Source organism: Tachysurus fulvidraco, chromosome 11 (genome assembly GCF_022655615.1).
Source record: "Tachysurus fulvidraco isolate hzauxx_2018 chromosome 11, HZAU_PFXX_2.0, whole genome shotgun sequence".
Lineage (NCBI taxonomy): Eukaryota > Metazoa > Chordata > Actinopteri > Siluriformes > Bagridae > Tachysurus > Tachysurus fulvidraco.
The window spans coordinates 21425261-21447760 of NC_062528.1; the positions used below are offsets into that span (position 1 = coordinate 21425261).

General features: G+C 42.4%; 2 protein-coding genes across 2 annotated transcripts in view; both read right to left on the bottom strand.

The window, feature by feature from the left end:
- The window catches only part of LOC113645130 (tripartite motif-containing protein 16-like), a 664889-nt gene that overhangs the window by 443413 nt on the left and 198976 nt on the right, over window positions 1–22500 (bottom strand). The window lies entirely within an intron of this gene.
- Window positions 1–22500, bottom strand: part of myo7bb (myosin VIIBb) — a 42994-nt gene that overhangs the window by 4535 nt on the left and 15959 nt on the right. Inside the window, exons 14-39 of the mRNA XM_027150537.2 lie at window positions 21122–21309; window positions 20896–21042; window positions 20158–20316; window positions 19887–19979; window positions 17587–17681; window positions 16249–16333; window positions 15930–16148; window positions 14799–15005; window positions 14207–14551; window positions 13897–14100; window positions 13253–13392; window positions 13024–13150; window positions 11732–11851; window positions 11468–11641; window positions 11090–11317; window positions 9026–9193; window positions 7664–7781; window positions 7445–7568; window positions 7042–7217; window positions 6576–6757; window positions 4724–4836; window positions 4087–4235; window positions 2951–3104; window positions 2289–2444; window positions 1538–1643; window positions 1335–1448 (exon numbers count right to left, since the gene is read on the bottom strand). Of these exons, the coding sequence (XP_027006338.2) occupies window positions 1335–1448; window positions 1538–1643; window positions 2289–2444; window positions 2951–3104; window positions 4087–4235; window positions 4724–4836; window positions 6576–6757; window positions 7042–7217; window positions 7445–7568; window positions 7664–7781; window positions 9026–9193; window positions 11090–11317; window positions 11468–11641; window positions 11732–11851; window positions 13024–13150; window positions 13253–13392; window positions 13897–14100; window positions 14207–14551; window positions 14799–15005; window positions 15930–16148; window positions 16249–16333; window positions 17587–17681; window positions 19887–19979; window positions 20158–20316; window positions 20896–21042; window positions 21122–21309 (4091 nt within the window). The remainder of the gene's footprint in view (window positions 1–1334; window positions 1449–1537; window positions 1644–2288; window positions 2445–2950; window positions 3105–4086; window positions 4236–4723; window positions 4837–6575; window positions 6758–7041; window positions 7218–7444; window positions 7569–7663; window positions 7782–9025; window positions 9194–11089; window positions 11318–11467; window positions 11642–11731; window positions 11852–13023; window positions 13151–13252; window positions 13393–13896; window positions 14101–14206; window positions 14552–14798; window positions 15006–15929; window positions 16149–16248; window positions 16334–17586; window positions 17682–19886; window positions 19980–20157; window positions 20317–20895; window positions 21043–21121; window positions 21310–22500) is intronic.

The following is a 22500-nucleotide window of genomic DNA, read 5'->3' on the forward strand; positions in this document are numbered from 1 at the left end:
AATATCACCAAATCCTTAGTGTACACCTGATCGCTCCGAGGGGTGAAGTGTAGATTCTCCTGTTAGCGTTAGCATGTTGTTACAGTAGTTCATTTCCTACCTGCTGTAGTAGTCACTGTGATGTTGATTATTTACTAATAACAGCATGTCCCCGAGTGTTCCTTCATACCGAACCATTTTACCAACAATTTAAATGTTAATTGACTAAAAAAAACGCATTTAATAATTTAGGTTCTTTTTTATCCGTTTATATTTCCACAGAATTTTGCGGAACATCCGTCAAACAAGTTATTTCCTGTTCTACATTACGTTAGAGCACCTGGTCTTCCTTCACCAGCATCTTTTTTATTATTCATTCATTCATTCATTTCCTACCGCTTATCCGACCTTCTCGGGTCAAGGGGAGCCTGTGCCTATCTCAGGCGTCATCGGGCATCGAGGCAGGATACACCCTGGACGGAGTGCCAACCCATCACAGGGCACACACACACTCTCATTCACACACACACTCACACACTACGGACAATTTTCCAGAGATGCCAATCAACCTACCATGCATGTCTTTGGACCGGGGGAGGAAACCGGAGTACCAGGAGGAAACCCCCGAGGAACGGGGAGAACATGCAAACTGCACACACACAAGGTGGAGGAGGGAATCGAACCCCCAACCCTGGAGGTGTGAGGCGAACGTGCTAACCGCTAAGCCACCGTGTCCCCTTTTTTATTATGTGACCAGAAAACAATGAAGCGTAAACTCTTGTGGTAATCTAGTGTTTAAGGTGTTGGGCTACCAACCTGAAGGTCATGGGTTTGAATCCCAAGTCTACCAATCTGCCACTGCCGGGCCCCTGAGCAAGGCCCTTAACCCTCAATTGCTCAAGTTTATATAAATGATATAAAATGTAAGTTGCTATGGATAAGGATGTCTGCCAAATGATATACTGTACATGTAAACTCCTCTGTCCTGTAGATGACTAAAACACAAAGTTACAGTTCTGTACCATAGAGCTGCTGTAGCTTTTTAAGTTCCCCAACGTGTGATCAGTAAAGTCTTACCTTCACCTCTGACTGTTAGAAAGCACTGACACTAGAGACTCCTTCCAGAAAAATCCTAAATAAATCGGATGACTATTTGGTACTAATTTGGACCCTGTTAATTGCTGCTGCTTTGCACTGGCTTAGAAACAATCAATTGTGAAGGTAAGTTAAGACCCGGAGCATCCGCAAAGCTGAGGAGATTTACCTCGATCACCCGAACGGGGGCGCTACAGGAAATAAAATGAAGTTATGAACATGAGGTTTCAGGTGTGTGAACATGTCCAAACGTCACCAACCTTGCTTGCAGTTTTCACAAACAGACTGTAGCCATCAGCAGAAGAGAGCATGAGGTGACGAGCGATACTGCGACACAGGTCACGGTTCCGTGTAGTAGAGGTGACTTCAAAAATCTAAAAAAAAAAAAAAAAAGAGTTATTAGGAGGTTGAGTTGAAATAGGAGCAAGAAGATAGAAGATAGAAGCGGCCATTAGCTCCATACCTCTGCTGTGTTATCAGGGAAATGAACTTTGTGGAAGATCTGGGAGCTGTTTTGCCGGATGGCGTCTACTTCCACCGGATGAGGAGCTGCTGTTCTGGCTTCTACTCTGTAAAAGGAAAAAGAACCACAAGACCGGTTACCAGAGGCTGAAAATGAAGTTTCCTCCTGTTGAGGATGTCAATGATTGAACGTCTTCCTCATGTCTCACTCCACCGTGGTGTTAATATGAAAGCTCATACGAAAGTAGACACTCGGGACTTTGTAGAGTTTCATCAATATCTCCTACTAGTGGTTGATGCATCCAGGTGGCGGTGTGGTAGACTAGTGGTTAAGGTGTTGGGCTACCAATCAGAAGGTTGTGAGTTCGATTCCTACGTCCACCAAGCTGCCTGCCACGGCTGGGCCGCTGAGCAAGGCCCTTAACCCTCAATTGTATAAAAGTTGTATAAAAATGAGATAAATTGTCACTCGCTCTGGATAAGGGCGTCTGCTAAATGCTGTAAATGTAAAAATATTCATAGAAAAGTTCCAAAATAACAAAAATGGTTTGTTTCTTTCCACACAGATGTTTGTATGTTCAGATCTTCAGAGTAAATGTTGATATCGAACCCATTTCTGCTATCAGAGATGCTCCAAGTTCTGGTTCATCTAAAAAGCAGCTCAGATTTATCTCCAACACTAAAACAGTCCTGACTCACTTTAAGGTACATTTCAGCTCAGTTTGGTCTCCTGAGGTTGACTGGTGTCTTACCTGAGCATCTCCTGTAGCCTGTGCAGACAGGCAGATGATAGCGGCTCTCGGGGTCTGGACTCTAAGAAGCGTTGGGTGTGTTTTAACAAAATCTGACTGGGAGGAAAAAGTCCACAACCAAGCCAGAACAGCTGCCATCCTCGCTCCTTACTCAACCTGTGGGCCACAGAAAAAAAAACAAAACACATTCATGAACAGAACAGTATGTTTGGAAGGATACGCAACGATGTGTAAGGATGCTGTCATTTGTTAATTAGCAGTACAGTCGTGCTGAACACACAGAACTACTCTAATTAAGATAACTATTTAAGTGCATTATGGGTAATATACACAACTAGAACGGTACATTTCCTAAAGAAAATGTGAATGTGCTTGCACGTGGCAAGTTCCCCTCATTGTGCTGAGTGTTTTGATATGTCACATGTCCATGTTGTGCTAAATTTTTTATTTCGCTAATTTTGGGGGCGGGGCTACACGTGACGTCAGTTCCCCTCATCGTGCTGAGTGTTTTGATATATGACATGTCCATGTTGTGCTAAATTCAATTCTATTGAGTTCTAGATGTGTGTGTGTGTGTGTGTGTGTGTGTGTGTGTGTGTGTGTGTGTGTGTGTGTGTGTGTGTGTGTGTGTGTGTGTGTGTGTGTGTCTTTTTTTAACTGACGGGTTGTTGTTTTTGGTGAGCTGCTTCATGATTTGGCAGTAAACTTCATCTCTGAGGTCAGGGTACTGCAGAGCAGGTCCGTAGATCTGGTCCGTTAGCTCTACAGGGTTCCTTGTGCTTTTGATAGGATAGTCACCCATATACTTAAGAATAGGTACAGAGCCGTTAAGGAAAACACTTACAATCTGTCACAGTAACCAGAAACTATCATTACCTGCTGTTTCAAACAAAAGAAATCGATGTGGTTCTAAATCTGGTAACTCAGCAGTAATGAGGATCAGATCCATATGTTTTGGTACCTTTGCTTCCTTAATGACATTTTTAAAGAAAACTCTATATTCCTAATATTCCTATTACCGTCTCCGGAGAGCGTCATGCTTTAGGGTCCTTTATTCTTAGATTCACAGGTTTCCATCCCAGAATGCTATGCTTACCTGGTCCTATATTCCCATAGTCCTATGTTTTTAAGGTTCTAGAGTGCAAGAATGCTATAGTTCCATTGGTTCTGTGTTTCCATGTTCCTTTTTCCCCAGAACTTTATATTCCCACATTCCTATTTTTCTAGAACCCTGTGTTTCCTTGGTCCTTTATTCAGATACCTAATGTTCCATGGTCCTATAGTCCCTATATTCTTAGAAGCCCAAGTTTCCATAGTCCCATATTCCCAGAACTTCATGCTTTCACTCTCTGTAAATATTTCTATTAAAACTTATTCCTAAGTCTCTACATGCTGAGTGAACTAAGATCTTATTTAATATTACATATAATCATATGTTCCCAGTGCCCCATATTCCCAGGGTCTTGTTTGTTCACAGAACTTTGTCCTCATGCTTCTATACACTCAGTGGTCCTGTTTTTTCCAAGGCCGATCTTCTCAGTTTCTTTTTTCCTGTTTCCAAAGAACTGTTCTTATGTTGGGAATTCTACATTCCCAGGAGTTTCCCATTCTGAGCTCCCTATGTCTTTCTCCCCTTGGATTCTCATAATAACCCCAGAGTCTTATGTTCCCAAGTCCCAATGTTTAATAAATACTAAACAGGAAAAGTAAAAAAAAAAAAACACACAATTGCAGCATGTTGGTGTGTGTCTGGTTAGTATGGAAGGGTTTTGAAGGTTTCAGTGATCAGGAAGGATATCGGTGAAGGACATGCAGGCCTGCAGGCTGAGCTCTGGGTTTTTCTGCAGACTCATCAGTAGCGGCTGTTTGAGTGGTTCTTTTGATTGAGCCCACAGTCTCTCTCGCACCCTGGCTCGCCCTGGACGCCCTGCATCCTTACCCGGCTCTCTGCAAATCAACATATAAATATACTGCTGAAACAACTCCAAACTAAATCAGTGCCTTTAATCATTCATTCATTCATTCATTCATTCACTCATTTTCTACCGCTTATCCAAACTTCTCGGGTCACGGGGAGCCTGTGCCTATCTCAGGCGTCATCGGGCATCGAGGCAGGATACACCGTGGATGGAGTGCCAACCCATCACAAGGCACACACACTCTCATTAATTCACACACACACTCACACACTACAGACAATTTTCCAGAGATGCCAATCAACCTACCATGCATGTCTTTGGACCGGGGGAGGAAACCGGAGTACCCGGAGGAAACCCCGAGGCACGGGGAGAACATGCAAACTCCACACACACAAGGCGGAGGCGGGAATCGAACCCCCAACCCTGGAGGTGTGAGGCGAACGTGCTAACCACTAAGCCACCGTGCCCCCCTGCCTTTAATCAGATTAGGATAATTAAAGATTATTAAATAGATACCTGAAATACTCATAGGAGAAGTCTTTGAGAGAATGAGCCATTGTCTCTGCGCTCATGTCCTCCTTCTGTGGAGCAGCCAGCACAGATTTCCTCTGAGCCGGGTTCAACAGAGCCTAAATATTGCAACGTAAAAAAAAAAAAAAAAAAAGATAAACACAAAGTTTGAGGTAACAGTAAATCCCTGTGTCACAAGCCTGATATAAGCATGTCATAAAAACATTATGACTATTATTACAGGATCTAACATCTATGTCGGGTGCTAAAGGAGTTGAAAACATTTTATTATGACATGCTTATGAGCAGTTATTTCCTGATTATCCTGAAGGATTAAGTCGCTAAAATAGTGTGTCATAACACTGACAGTCATAGCGTGAGCCCGTCAGAGGAAAATGTTGCTTTTCTAAACTTACAGCCATGAAAGTTTCTGTTATGACATGTTTATGACTGGTTATATAGCAGGTACTAACTGTACTGGGGGGAGGCTGTTATAAATATTATTATGACACGTTCATTACAGGTCATTCCCATTGCTATTACAATCTCATCACATCCCATGACATGTTTATGACTGATTATATATCAGATAATAATTGTACTGGGGAAGGTTATTATGACAATTGACATAAGAAGGCTATTATGACAATTGATTATCATGACAATTGACATAAGAAATGTCATAAACCATCATGCCATATCCTATCCTCTTAGGACTGACGGTCATGTCATTCTCTGTCAGGACATTTGTTTTTAATGTTATTATTTTCACAATCTTCTATGAGTAATAATATTACTATGACATGTTTATGACAGGTCTTGAGCACAGCTATGATAGAATCATAAAACATTTATCAGGACACTTGTCATATTAACTGACATTAATCATTTCATGGCACTTCCGCAACTAACATTACCATTATTACAGACTGCTATGACAGTTGACATTGAATGACATAGCAAACTTATGTCATGTAGTAAATTTATCGCATAATACACATATTACATAAGTATGGACATAACCTGCCATGACAAACTGTGCTTATGACATGTTTATGACATGTCGTTCTTATGATGCACGGTTCAGTTGATGTCAATCATTTTTAATAATAATAATAATAATAATACATTTTATTTAAAGGCGCCTTTTTAACACTCAAGGTCACCGTACAAAAGAAGAAGAAAAACAACAAAAAATATAGTTATACAATACTTACATAGAAAAAAAAATAAATAAATTGGACCAACATTACAAATCATGATCTAGAATATGCTAAACTAAACAGATGAGTTTTAAGCTGAGATTTAAATGATGAAAGAGAATCAATATTACGGAGTTCAGATGGAAGTGAGTTCCAGAGCTGAGGTGCAGAGTAACTGAAAGCTCTGTTCCCCATCGTTACAAGACGGACAGAGGGAACGATGAAATGAGTGGAAGAAGAAGACCTAAGAGTGCGAGTTGGTTTTGGAGTATGAAGAAGATCAAGAAGATATGAAGGTGCAAGATTGTGGATAGCTTTAAATGTTAGAAGAAGAATTTTATACTTGATACGAAAATTAATGGGAAGCCAGTGTAGCTGTTCCAGAACAGGTGTAATATGATGGATAGAGGGAGTACGAGTGATAATACGGGCAGAAGAGTTTTGAACGAGTTGCAGCTTATGAAGGGTTTTGTGAGGAAGCCCAATAAGAAGAGAATTACAGTAGTCAAGCCGGGAGGTAACTAGACTGTGAATAAGAGTGGTGGTAGATTGAGTGGTGAGAAAGGAACGAAGCCTATTGATATTTCGAAGGTGAAAGTATGCAGCCCGAGTAACATTATTTACATGTGAGGTAAAAGAAAGGGCAAAGGAGGTACCAGTATGTCATTAGAGGGTCTACTCAGGGTCGGCAGGATAGTGATGGTGTCTGTAGAAACAGCTCCAGTTTGTCCAGTTCTGTCGCTCCGCCCGTTAATCCAGCCACCCTCAGGAGCGTACTCTCCATCTTTGATGATGTAGATGAGATCTCCCTTTTTAAGGCTCAGGAACGTTGCATCATCTACAAAGGGAAAGTCTTTAATTCTTTAATTAACTAAAGTCTTGAACTTTAATCATTTGGAGGACTGTGTGTTTGTGTGTGTGGGTGTGTGTGTGTATGTGTGTGTTTGTGTGTGTGTGTGTGTGTGTGTATGTGTGTGTTTGTGTGTGTGTATGTGTATGTTTGTGTGTGTCTGTATGTGTGTGTCTGTTTGTGTGTCTGTTTGTGTGTGTGTGTGTGTGTGTGTGTGTGTGTGTGTGTGTGTGTGTGTGTGTGTGTGTGTGTGTGTGTGCACTACACTGCACCTTGTCTGCTGGAGTCCTGAACAGCTACGGCGTAGACAGAACGCTCTTTCAGACCACTGAGGAACGTAGACAGAATCTCCACCATTTTCTGAGCGTTATCTGCCATCAGCTTGAACTCACCTCTCAGCGTGGAGAGACACACCACCTCCCTTGTCTGAGACACACCAGCTCCCTCACTGCAAAGAGAAAGAACGATATTCATGTCAGTGCCAGTGTTACTACATAAGTGCTGCGCTTTAGAAAACAAACAAACAAGGAAATGAGAGAGAAAAAGAGAGAAAGAAAACCAGAAACATAATGAGGAGAAAGCCACAAGGATCGGTGAGTGAAGGAGGTCTACAGTGTGCACTTTCTGTGCGGGTGTGTCGCCATCATCAAGAAGCTCCAAAATACAAACACAGACCTGATTATTTCTACCCCTGTCACCTCGGGGTAAGAGAGCATCAGGTACATTCTCTCTTTTCCCTCATGAAACGAGACGCCGTGCCAGTTAACGGCCACCGTGACCTTTTCTTGAAGTAAAGGACCTGGAGCAGGAAAAAAAAAAAAACAGAAAAGCGATCGGTTCTGGTTCTGGTTCTGGTTCAACTACAAGTGTAAGTGCAAAGCAGAGCTGGTTTACCTGAAATCACGTAAGACTCGTAAAATTTAGAGAAGTAGATGGGCCAGTTGAGACGAGCGAACTCCACCACTTCTGCTTTCACACTGTCAGGACTGGGCTTGGAGTTTATATATAAGCCCTGCGTCAGGAGACACGGTACACAGACATCAAATCACGCTGTGTTCGTCTTACATTCGGCAGACAGATGTCCTTATCCAGAGTGACTTACGTTTAATCTCATTTAAAATCGCACGGGGCAGATTGGTGGACTCGGGATTCAAACTCATGACCTTCTGATCAGTACCAACAGGTAAGCAATAGGCTAACACATCCCCCAGAATATTTCAGGGCAGAGCTTTGAATCAAAAGAGGGAAGCGGTGGGATTTACCCTCGGGTCTCTGTGGTCAGAGGTCATTGTGCTGACAATGGAGACTCCTTCCGTAAACGTTACATGACTAGACATCTAGTCTAGACGTCCCTATGACATCTAGTCTAGACGTCCCTATGACATCTAGTCTAGACATCCCTATGAAGGATAAGGTGTCAGAACGAGAGCATTGATAAAAAACCTGCCCTATTGTCAAAGCGCAGGTTTTTTATCAATGCTCTTGTTCTGACACCTTATCCTTCATAGGGACGTCTAGACTAGATGTCTAGTCATGTAACGTTTACGGAAGGAGTCTCTGGTGTCAGTTCTTTGTAAAGCTGTACTGTACGTGTTATGATGTCTTCTGGACAGAGGAATTTTGTGGTTTCTTTGTTAACTGTCATTGACTCTAAAAGAAAGGGAAGAGTGAGTCTGGTGAAGGAGCGACTCGTTTTATCGCCGGTTTGTTCTCATATGTTTTGAGGCGTATTGCTATATAATCAGAAAAATATGTAGAAATGTGGAACTATCTCTTCAGCTGTCAGACCGAAGAACGTGCCGGAAACCGGATTGCAGTTCATGAGGTTTAATGGAGAAACAAAAGAGCAAAAGCAGAAATCGGCAACCCCGAGCGTAGCTCCGGGTGTAGCAAAACCTGGCGAATGCTAAGAACAGGATAACATACAGTAAAGAGAACTAAACAGTGAAAACAATACTATGACACGAAGTGTACGTAGCTTGCGTAGTCCAGCAATGTCCGTCAGCGTAAACTGTAGAACGGACAATGAGCTTGGTGGGGAACGGAGGTTATATAGCCTGGAGGCTGACGAGTGCCAGGTGGAGCACATTAGTAGGTACTGTAGGAGAGCTACTAGGAGTGATAGGTGTGTTAGGTGGAGGTGTGGCTGGTGGATCCCTGACATCGGTACAGTTACAAGAACAATTTTAATAACGTACATAGGGTGCGCTATGTTGTGTCGGCTTTTAAAGAAAACAGTTAAAAGATGAACTTTACCTTGTTGTGGAAGTCGCTGATCAGCTGCACCAGCCTGACCTCTGATTTGTTCTCGATCAGATTGAGGCTCAGACAGTCCCACACGATGCTTTTGGCCTTCTCCATGCTGCTCTCTGTGCCGTACTTTATGTAATAGTGCTTTGCTGCGAGCTGCACGTAGTCGTCCTCCTGGAAAACATTAATAAATCATCTTGGGCTTTTAATAAAGATTCCTGACTCCGAACAAACAAAGGTTTAAATGATGGTTGCTTTCTTGCACAAACTTGTATTCGTTTATTAAGCAGAATTAATTTAACGATGCAGTAAATGAAACCCAAGTGAGGCAGCTGTTTAATTATCAGTCATGCTTTTACATCATCTCTTCCACACTCTCTCTGCTGCTGAATCCTGATTGGTCGGAAGGTGTTGATTAATGTTCCTTAAAGCACTCGTTCTAATACGTTAGTGTTTCCATAGAAACCGTTCAACCGCCGGCGTTCGTACACCGTTGCCGACTGCTTCACGTAATCTGATCCAAAAAAAGAGATGATAGACTTTTCTTTATTAATGAGTGTATTTATTTATGGAGGGAGTTTACAGTGTTTTTGGGATGTAACATAATGACCTGTGCTTTTTTTTTTGCTTTTATGAAATGAAAAAGCGAGAATAAAAGAGAGGCTGGTGACGGAACTGCTGTTTAGCTCTTTATAACCTAAATGAAAACAGGAATGAATATGTTTAGTGGATGTTCCTCAGAAAGTGGGGCAGTGGTGGGTCAAATGGTGAAGGCTTTGTGTTGTTGATCAGAGGCTCATGTCTGTTGGGCCCTTGTGCAAGGCCCCTGTTCCAGGGTGCTGTATCATGTCTGATCCTGTGCTCTGACCCCAACCTCTAAATTTGAAGAAAGAATTTCTCTGTGCTATAATGCAGTGGTCCCCAACCCCCGGGCAGTGGACCAAATGGTACCGGGCCGCCTAAGGAACATTAAATTATTTCCATTATATTTACTGTGGTGTATTTCTCTCGGGTTTGTGTGACTTTCCATGGACGAGAGGTTAACCGGGAGCTGAGAGACGTCACCTAAAGCCGCACCAATACCGCACATGCGCAAAATATCATGATATCGGGCCGGGTTTAGCTGACGTCTGGAGCCGAGCGGCTGCGAGCGGCAGTGGTGTTGTAGCTTTGGTGGAGAGAGAAGGTGTGTATCGCTCTTCTCTCTGTTCACCGGTACTTTGTCATGTTTAACAGTGCTTGGTGTACGTGTATATTGTGTTTGCTCAAATTTAACCCACAAATTAGCAAAAATGAGCACGAAACAGACGTCGTTAGAAAGTTAGAAACTCTGCCGGTGTTCTGGATTAAAGTCATGGCGGAATACCCTGAGTTTGTCACCACAGCACTTACATCCCTATCGCCATTACCGACATGCTGTCTGTGTGAAGCGGGGATTTCTGCAGTGACGGCAACCAAAACAAAACACCGGAATAAACTGGACATAAGCGACACACTTCGGGTGTCATCGTCTCCTGTTACCCCAGATGGAACCGTCTCGTTGTAAAGAAACAAGCTCAGGGTTCTCATTGATTTAGCATTGTAGTGAGTTAAAAAGGCATGTTTAAATACCATTAAATTAAAATTATTAATTTTAATTTAATTATATAGCCGGCACCCCCCACCCCCCTGCGTCCCGCGGTAAAATGATCAAACACTGCCCGGTCCGCGGCGAAATAAAGGTTGGGGACCACTGGTCTAATGTATGTGTGGAAAAAATAAAGGCTTCAATCAGCTTCTTCTATCAGTCTGAAAAAACAAACAAACAAACAAACAAGCAAACAAAAAAAACATTTCTGGATGTACTATAATAATAAAAAGTTTTTATTTCTTATTTTAATTAAACGTTTTCCAGTTCCCGAAAAGGCACGACCATTCAAAACATCATGGCATGTGAATGCAAAAAATAAAGAATTAATTCCAAACATTATCCCATCCAGTAAGATTGCTCTTTTCTGGAGCATCACAGCCATGGTGTATCGTTATGAGTGTGATAACCCAGTGTGTATGAGTGACTAGGTGAAGCCTGACCTTATCACACTGATACTCTCCAGACTTGAGGTTGTGGATGATCTGTGTGTAAATGAGCTCTGTGCTGATGGGGTCAGCAGTGCAGTCGTGCCACGGAGTGAAGAGCTCTTTCCGGAGCGAGAGAATCCACTGAGCTCCCTTCTCATCACCACTTTTCCTCCTCTCATCCTGTTCACACAGTGAAATGGCATCCAGGACGTGATACCTGCTGCTGCCCAGGGAACAGTTCTGCACAGACAAGACAGGAAAACCGGCTTGGATCAGAAGCTGAATAAATATGGACTGAGATTTGAAACATCTGCAAGTGAAACACATTTGCTAAAAAAAATATTAAAACAAAAGCATGACGAACAGATGAAGCCCGTGCGAGGCCCAAACCTTGTCAAGGTAGGAGATGTAGAGCGAGAATCCGTACATATCCTTCAGATCGATCTTCTCCGCGATGGCACCGCAGAGCTCTGATGAAGTGCTGGAAGAGTCTATAGGCAGTGTGAGGACACGCCCGTCCATCAGGGTCACGTCCACAGTGATGGGCTTCTTCGTCTCTGTGGACTGAGTTGCACCACAGCATGACTGGATTACACTCTTATTACTAACTAAACATTGCATTAATGTGCTTTAATGTTAGGAAAAATAACATACATGTAGCTCCATCCAGCACGGCACTTCCTTCCTCTCGCCGTTAGTCAGAGTTCTCTGGAGGCGTTCGGCGCAAGATGAGGAGAACTCAGCCGGACCACGGTGAATAAAATGCTCCAGGTACTGAATTACAGCAGAGAACAGATTCGTTTAGAAATTATGAGCAAATGGTGAATAATAGAATAGTACAGAACATTATAGTAAATAAGGCAAACAATATAGAACAGATCACAGTAGATCTTGTTATTGCAGTACAAAAGTAGCAGGAATAAATAAAAATAAAACAAGACAAAATAGAATAATAACGAATAAAATAGAGTGCATTAAAAAAATAAAGGAGTAGAACAATAGCTATCAAAGTTTCTTAGAGTAGAAAATAAAGACTGAAGATAATAGAGCGCATGCTTTATAGATCAGGTCAGTGCAAAATAATAGAGCTCATTAAAGGTGGGGTCTCTGATATTTGACTGATGCTTCAGAATAATAAACAAAAATCAAAACAAAAATCAAAACAAACATGTAGCCAATGAGCAGAAAGGGGCGGGGCTTGTCAGTATGGGCGGAGAGAGTATTCAGTGCGCATGTGTGACGTTAGCAGAAAGCGGTTTTAACATTGACATGGAGGATAAAAACAAAGAAAGAAAGAGAAGAAAGACTTACGATAAGGCAAGAAGTAGGACGTGTTAATATAGGATCAACTTTCCAGCGCTGCAGAGAACTGAAGGAGCAGGAAGTTGGCCACATATTCACAGGTTGGAGTTTCCCGAGTCAATAACTCCTGAGCTAAACGCTGTTACAACACAAATAACACCTCTTTTCTATCGTAGTAATGTAGAGAGGCAGCTACAACCGCGTTTTGTGTAGTAACAGCATTTAGCTCAGGAGTTATCGACTCGGGAAACTCCGACCTGTGAACATGTGGCCGACTTTACTTAAGACACCGAGACGCTTTTTTCCTTCTCGATAGGTGAGTAACGTTGGTTTTGCTTTGTTACACAGAACTAATATATGCCTTTGTCCTTTACATGATTATGCTTGTGTGTCATTTTTGCTTGTTTGTTTATCTACAATCGTATTGTTCTTCCCTTCAGCCATGATAAAGACACGTTTCTTTCCATTAGTCACCTGGGTTACATATGTATGTGTGGGCAGAGCAATCGATACAGGGGTGGGACCCATTTGGGTTAGGGGCGTGTTTGTTTTGGTGATTTTATATGTGAGCAGAGTGTATAGAAAAGGAAAGAGATTAGAATTAAACAGAGCGTTGTGTGTAGAATTGCTCGGTGTGTTCTTACTCGCTTCAGGAGCTCAGTTGGAGGGAAGATTCCCAGGCAGATGGAGAGAAGAATCCAGCCTTGCTTACAGCTCCTCTGGTTCTTATTCTTTGTCAGCTGCTTACAGATCTGACAGTAGATCTCATCTCTGAAACACACCAGAAACACCGCACACTTTTCACCTGATACTTTGTCTTCCAAGAAATAAAAGTCAGAAGATTATGAGATTATGAGATGAGATTAGTGTTACCGAATGTGAGGTCTGCGTAAGGCATATCCTACAATGATGTGCAGTTTCTCCAAGGAGGTCATGGGACGATCCAAACTGGGTCCTTCTCCGATCAGAACATCGTCTTCTTCGTCCATGTCTTCCATGTTTAACTGGAAATTCTTGTGAAAAATTTGGTTCAAACATTCTGGGTTTGAATATTCATTCATTCTTTCATTCATTCATTCTTTCATTCATTCATTTTCTACCGCTTATCTGAACTACCTCGGGTCACGGGGAGCCTGTGCCTATCTCAGGCGTCATCGGGCATTGAGGCAGGATACACCCTGGACGGAGTGCCAACCCATAACAGGGCACACACACACACTCTCATTCACTCACACACTCACACACTACGGACAATTTAGAGATGCCAATCAACCTACCATGCATGTCTTTGGACCGGGGGAGGAAACCGGAGTACCCGGAGGAAACCCCCGAGGCACGGGGAGAACATGCAAACTCCACACACACAAGGCAGAGGCGGGAATCGAACCCCCAACCCTGGAGGTGTGAGGCGAACGTGCTAACCACTAAGCCACCGTGCCCCCTGGGTTGGAATACTTTATGCTAAACCTATAAATCTCATCCAACACTATCATTCTATAAAATGTATGATGTCTGACCTCTAGAATGGTGGAGTGTTTCCTCTTATTGTGGCCGAGTTTGTTTTTCACCTGTTCCAAACCAATGAGGTGACTGATACGCCGACCCTGGCGCTGTCCAAGGTGCTGCTGGATCAGGTTGGGGGTTAGAGACTGACGAGCCTTGCTCTGCTCAGGAACATCACCCATGAACCTCATGATGATCCAGTAAACGGACAGACTGGCCTGCAGAGAGAACGAGGGATCAGAGGAGGAAAGGAAAGGAGGAGATGAGAGGAGGGAAAGGAAGAGAGTCATGACCGAAGAATAAAAAGATTAACGAGTCGCTCACCAGCGTGTCTCTTTCGTCCTCGTGGTAAAGCAGCGGCTGCTTCAGCCTCTGCTGGATGTGTGTGTGAGTAGCAGAATGCTGGAAATATAGGGCACAGAAGTTTGTAAAAGAGAACTCGTCATCGTCTTCATCTTCATCTTCATCTTCATCTTCTTCTTGCTCTTCTGCAGCCAGTTTGTCATTAGTAGCTGGAGTTATGGCAATCTGCAACACCTCTTCATCTTCATCTTCTTCTTTTTCTTGCTCTTTTGCAGCCGGTTTGTCATTAGTAGCTGGAGTTATCACAATCTGCAACACCTCTTCATCTTCATCTTCATCCTGCTTCAAATCCACGCTTTGTTCTTGCTGTAAAACAGTAGAGAATATTCTATTAACTAAACTTCTTTGTTAATGATTCGTTGACGTTTTTATTCGTTGACGTTTTTATACAGTCTTGCAAAACGATCAGTGAAAACTGACATCCAGCTTACACCACAGAAAGGTCCCTGAGGCTGAGCTCTACACTATGAACCATTGAGCTGATGATTTATTACTTGATTATTTTTGCAAGCGTTTCCTTGTTCCTGGTCCCATGACGTCTCCACGGAGTTACCTGTGTGTTGTCTTGCCTCGGTTCCTCCGATCTTTCTGTGGGGCTCGGAAGGAATCGAAACTCCGTTTCCACCATTTCCTCATGACTCGTTTCCTCCTCTTCGCTATCTTCAGTCTCACTTGTTTGGCGATTGGTTTTAATGTGTCTGCGCTGGAGCTCCAGAGCTTCCCGTTCCCGTTCCTCATGTTCCTGGGCTGACAAGAACGCCTGGAAGAACACCAAGAGGAGCCACGATACAGAAAAGACAGTCAAATTTGATGAACATTTTTTTGTAACTCAGTCATTCGATATAAATAACACGAAAAAAACTGATTCCAGAACATGTATATACACTAAGACTAATGGTCCTAGCCAATCGATTGGAACAAAAGTAATGGCACCCTATAAAAGGAGAAAGAGTCAATGTTTACATAAGGTTTAGCACACATTGTGATAAGGAGGCAAGTTTTCACAATGTAGCAGATGATGGAACTGTCCGTGTAAAGTACAAAACAGACAGCCCATTACTGGAATGCAATAGTATTGGCACCCCTTCATTGAATACCAAATATGTGTCTATTGCAGGGACCACCGCTGACAATACACAACATACTGTAAAGCTCCTTATTTATGAAGTTCATTCATTCATTCATTTTCTACCGCTTATCCGAACTTCTCGGGTCACGGGGAGCCTGTGCCTATCTCAGGTGTCATCGGGCATCGAGGCAGGATACACCCTGGACGGAGTGCCAACCCATCGCAGAACACACACACACTCTCATTCACTCACACTCACACACTACGGACAATTTTCCAGAGATGCCAATCAACCTATCATGCATGTCTTTGGACCGGGGGAAGAAACCGGAGTACCCAGAGGAAACCCCCGAGGCACGGGGAGAACATGCAAATTCCACACACACAAGGCGGAGGTGGGAATCGAACCCCCAACCCTGGAGGTGTGAGGCGAACGTGCTAACCACTAAGCCACCGTGCACCCCTTATTTATGAAGTTAAATATGTTTAGCTTTTCTGACCATACCCAATATGTATTTGTTGTTGTGTAAATGCAATGAATGGTGTGTGTGTGTGTGTGTGTGTGTGTGTGTGTGTGTGTGTGTGTGTGTGTGTGTGTGTGTTTGTAGGCCTCACTTCCTCTTTAAGGCGTTTGAGTTGTTTCCTGGCGAGCAGGCCTCTGATTTGTGTCTGCAGCATTACGGCCGCATCTTGTCTGCGTTTCAGGCCTTTCCTTGTCAGGTAGCTGCGTGTGTGGTTCTGCAGTACGACAGCGGCGGCTCGTTTGCGTCTGTACTGCAAGAAACCCTGCTTGGTGCGTACCACTGCCTGGAGACGCAACAAACCCTGACGCAGCTGTCGGAAGAGAGAAGAACTCAAAGCTACAGACGGATACATACACAGATAACATCTACTACAGAGATGTTAAGGATGACTGAAATGTTGACTCTCTTACTTTCATACACTCTTTTCGGACTCTGTAAGAACGCCAGATTTTCTGCACAGTCAAAGTTGCACTTCTTTTCCTGATGAAATTCTTCCTACAGAGCAACACAAAACCACACTGATCTATTAATCACCCAGATAATGCAGATGAAACTAAAACACGTGATCGGAGCTGATCAGACTCGTCAGAGGACTGTCCAGGGAGCCTGGCCTCATATTCTGGATCATTCTCCTTTCTCCGAAGCTCCCTAGGTTATCTTACTCCTGTGTAAACTTTGATGTTTAAGGCTCGATATTTTGTCCCAATACTGTGTGATGTCAGTGACCACAGAATGAAATGTAAACCTGACTTTCCCCTGCACACTTTATACACCAGTGCCCCTTTTCCACCGAGGCAGTTTGAGTGCTGGTTCGGAGCCAGAGCCTAATTTAGAACCAGTTCTTTCTTTTTCGACCGCCAAAGCATCGGCTCCGAACCAGGAAAAGTGGTTCTTAAGTAGCACCAAAACGTTGCTGGTCTAGACTTAAGAACCGCTTGCGTCAGGAGCTGTGGGCGGGGCTACTGTTAGCGCATTTGATAATGTACCTTAAGTATACTAATGTTTAATACACTTTTACTTTACCGCGATATGATACATTATCAGCACACATGATAGTAGGTAGCTACATGCTAAGGCTAACATTTTTTTCTGTGTTAATGATAAAATAACATTATGTACTTTATCGATTACAACCTCCGTTTATACAGATTACACGGAGCCGCACGTACACGTTTTATTCGCCGCGTTTGGATGTTAATGTAGGTTCGCAAAGCCATGAGCGTTAACAGTAAAGCAACATCCGCCATTGTTGTTGTGTTTGTGTTTGTCGCTGCTGCGCTAACGTTGCTGAGACACGTGACATGTATACAGTGACGTCACACTCGGCTCTGTGATGCTCTCTAGCCGGTGGAAAGGCAAACCGGTTCTTAGAAGGTTCACCAGTGGAACTAACTTTGAACCAGCACTAGCGCTAGCTCTGAACCAGCACCCAGTTCTTTTTGGTGGAAAAGAGCCACAAGTCTCTCTAAAACTGAGACGAATCATGAAGTAAACTGATAGCTAGAGACAAGGACGAGTGGACAAACGTCGTTAGAGTTGAGCTGAGTTAAAATCAGAGTAAAGTTCCAGTTACTTTGCGGTTAGAGTTGGAATTGAGTTGAGGTTGGAATCAGAGTTGAAGTCAGAGTTTCATTTGGTTTAAAGCGAGAGGTGAATTAGACTGAAGTTAGAGTCAAAGTGGAGATCAATTAGAGTTTGAGTTCCATTAGCGGTGACTTAGAGTTCGAGTCGAGTTAGAGATGAGTGACCTGTCTTTGTGGCCGAGCATCACTCTCTGGATGATGAGCGCTTTTCTGTTGAGCTCGCGCTCTCTCTCCTGCTCCAGAAACGAGTCATGATGCTCCTGAGGAGAGACAAATACAAACAACACAAGTCAACACAACACAACACAAGTCAACACAACACAAGTCAACACAACACAAGTCAACCCAACACAACACAAGTCAACACAACACAAGTCAACACAACACAACACAAGTCAACACAACACAACACAAGTCAACACAACACAAGTCAACACAACACAAGTCAAACCAACACAACACAAGTCAACACAACACAAGTCAACACAACACAACACAAGTCAACACAACACAAGTCAACACAACACAAGTCAAACCAACACAACACAAGTCAACACAACACAAGTCAACACAACACAAGTCAACACAACACAACACAAGTCAACACAACACAAGTCAAAACAACACAAGTCAAACCAACACAACACAAGTCAACACAACACAACACAAGTCAACACAACACAAGTCAAACCAACACAACACAAGTCAACACAACACAACACAGGTCAAACCAACACAACACAAGTCAACACAACACAAGTCAAGTCAACACAACACAAGTCAACACAACAGAAGTCAAACCAACACAAGTCAAACCAACACAACACAAGTCAACACAACACAACACAGGTCAAACCAACACAACACAAGTCAACACAACACAAGTCAAACCAACACAACACAAGTCAACACAACACAAGTCAACACAACACAAGTCAAGTCAACACAACACAAGTCAACACAACACAAGTCAAACCAACACAAGTCAAACCAACACAACACAAGTCAACACAACACAAGTCAAACCAACACAACACAGGTCAACACAACACAAGTCAACACAACACAACTCAAACCAACACAAGTCAAACCAACACAACACAGGTCAACACAACACAAGTCAACACAACACAAGTCAACACAACACAAGTCAAGTCAACACAACACAAGTCAACACAACACAAGTCAAACCAACACAAGTCAAACCAACACAACACAAGTCAACACAACACAAGTCAAACCAACACAACACAGGTCAACACAACACAAGTCAACACAACACAACTCAAACCAACACAAGTCAAATCAACACAACACAGGTCAACACAACACAAGTCAACACAACACAAGTCAAACCAACACAACACAGGTCAACACAACACAACACAAGTCAAACCAACACAACACAGGTCAACACAACACAACACAAGTCAAGTCAACACATCACAAGTCAACACAACACAAGTCAACACAACACAGGTCAACACAACACAAGTCAAGTCAACATAACACAAGTCAACACAACACAACACAAGTCAACACAACACAGGTCAACACAACACAACACGAGTCAACACAACACAAGTCAAACCAAAACAACACAATACAAGTCAAACCAAACCAACACAACACAGGTCAACACAACACAACACAAGTCAACACAACACAAGTCAACACAACACAACACAAGTCAACACAACACAAGTCAACACAACACAACACAAGTCAAACCAACACAACACAAGTCAACACAACAAACACAAGTTAACACAACACAACACAAGTCAACACAACAAACACAAGTCAAACCAACACAACACAAGTTAAAAGAACACAACACAACACAAGTCAACACAACACAAGTCAACACAACACAACACAAGTCAACACAACACAACACAGGTCAACACAACACAACACAAGTCAACACAACACAAGTCAACACAACACAAGTTAACACAACACAAGTCAACACAAGTCAACACAAGTCAACACAACACAACACAAGTCAACACAACACAACACAAGTCAACACAACACAAGTCAACACAAGTCAACACAACACAACACAAGTCAACACAACACAACACAAGTCAACACAAGTTAACACAACACAAGTCAACACAACACAAGTTAACACAACACAAGTCAACACAAGTCAACACACAAAAGATATATCAAGAGCAAATACCTAAATTTAAATATTAAACAGGTTGCTGATATCAGATGCCTTAAGACAATAAACAGAACTAGCACCGAAAACAAACAAACAAACAAACAAACAAACAAACAAACAAACATACTGCAGCTTTTCAAACACAATACCACTTTACAGCAGACAAAGTATTTAATAAGTAAAAAAAGAAGCTGCAGAATCTTACAGTAATATTGAAAGGTTGATTAATCAATAAACATCTCCTAATAATAATGTCCATAAAATCCTGATAAATAAACACACTGCACACCTTGAGAAAGATCTTGGTCTTGCCCATCCTCCAGTCGTCTTCACATTTAATCACGGCTTTGCAGATGGCGTTACAGCAGTCAGACACAGACTCCTGTTCAACACACACACACACACACACACACACACACACACACACACACACACACACACACACACACACACACACACACACACACACAAACACACACGATCAGGATTCTCATCACAACACAGGCAGAGGGAAATACCCTCCTGAAGCTTCCTGCACCACACTGATTAGGATTTGGGACCTTGTTGGGGTCACAGTCGATGGTCTTCAGTAAGACTCGATAACGTCCCAGGAACTCTTTGAACTTGTGCTGAATTGGAAATCCCAGTTTGCGAACTTTGATAGTCTCCAAGACGCCGGAATAACGCAGCTGCTGCATGCACAGATCCCGATCGAACACCTGAGAATCAGTTAGACTTGAGTTTAGATTGGAGTTCAGGTTAAAGTTGAGTTCTTTTTTTTTAAACTAATGACATCATTCTTGTCTTTTAGGATTAAATTTCCTTTTATTTAATTGTCTTATGTCGTTTATTTTCTTATGTTTTTTCTTTGCGCTTGCTATGACCTTTGTGTACGAACTGTGCTACAACAACAACAATAATAATAATAATAATAATAATAATAATAATAATAATAATAATAATATTGAATCACTAATTTCATAAATTATTCATCAGCGTGTGCATAAAAGATGAACATTTATGCAGACTACTTTTTTTAATCTATAACTAATTTAGCTTTTTTTTAATCCTTTTATTATTATTATTTTTTTTAAGACATGCATTTAAATAAATTTTTAAAATATTTCGTTTATTTCTCCGTCTGTTTGTTTTTAGATCCTGTCCGTTTTAATGACGTCAGATCCCAAATAAATTCAGTTTCATTTCAGGTTGTTACACTGTTAAATGCAGGCAGGTCCATGGGGTATGAATACTTATGCATGGCGGTGTGGAGGAATTAAGGCCATCTCGGTATGTACCATGGAGAGCTTTGTGTCGTTGGGTTTGAAGCAGCGGATGAAGAACGGCTGGCACTTGGACAGGGTGGACATCAGCTTGTCCAGAGACTGTCTGAACTGGCCGATCAGTGTGGTCTGTCTCCGCTGCTCGTTCCCCTGCTGTAACGGCTGAGAGAGCGACAAGACGTTCAGCTTGAGGAGCAACTGCAGCAGGTCAAAGTGACAGAGATGATCTAACGAAACATACCCGTGTGGGTTTCTTCTGCGTGATGATGATCCTGTGGTGGTTGTTGTTGTTGTTGTTGTTGCTGACAGGTTTGTCTCGGCAGGAGTTCAGCTCCGTCTCAAAGATCTGCCTGAGCAGCTTGCTGGAGGATTTCTGTATCAGGGTGATGATATCCGAACTCAACATGTCCCGGTTCTTCTCCAGAAACCCTGCGTTTATGAGAAACAGATGGATGAGTGTTCGACTAAAGCTCATTAACTTCCTGATCAACATGATTCAACATACAGATATACGGTGGTGTGAAAAAGTGTTGGCCCCCTTCCTGATTTTTTATTTTTTGCACGTTTGTCACATTTTAATGTTTCAGGTCATCAAACTAATTTTTATATAAAGGTTTTTATGATTAAGGGAAAACAAAATCCAAACCCACATGGCCCTGTGTGAAAAAGTGTTTGCCCCCCTGTTAAAGCTTAACTTAACTGTGTTTTATCACACCTGACAGTTTAATTTCTCTAGCCACACCCAGGCCTGATGACTGCCACACCGGTTCACTATCAAGAAATCACTTACATTAGACCTGAGTGATGACGTGAAGTAAACCAAAAGATCCTCAATAGCTACTCATTATGCAGAGATCCAAAGAAATTCAGGAACAAATGAGAAAAAAGTGCCATTTCTAAAGTTTGGGACTCCAGCAAACCACAGTAAGAGCCATTATAGACTACAAATGGTGAAAACATGGAACAGGTGTGGCTGGCCGACCAAAAATACCCCAAAAGCACAGCAACGACTCATCCAAGATGTCACAAAAGGCCCCATAACCACATCCAAAGAACTGCAGGTCTCACTTGTCTCTGTTAAGTTCGGTGTTCATGACTCCACCATAAGAAAGAGACTGGGCAAAAATGGCCTGCATGGTAGAGCTCCAAAACAAAAACCGCTGCTGAGCAAAAAGAACATAAAGACTCGTCTCAGATTTGCCAGAAAACGTCTTGATGATCCACGAGACTTTTGGGAAATTACTCTGTGGACTGACGAGACAAAAGTTTAACTTTTTGGAAGTTGTGTGTCCCATTACATCTGGTGTAAAAGTAACACTGCAGAAAAAGTACATCATACCAACAGTAAAACATGGTGGTGGTAGTAAGATGGTCTTTACCAAGCAAAGGCCCTTAACCCTCAGTTGTAAGTCTGGTAAATGGTCTGGGGCTGTTTTGCTGCTTCAGAACCTGGAAGAATTGCAGTGATGAATTGAACCATGAATTGCATGTTGTGTTTACTTGTGTCATCTTTGACTAATATTTAAATTTGTTTGTTCTGAAACATTAAAGTGTGACAAACATGCAAAAAAATCAGGAAAGAGGCCAACACTTTTTTTAAACCACTGTATTGTCTCGTTT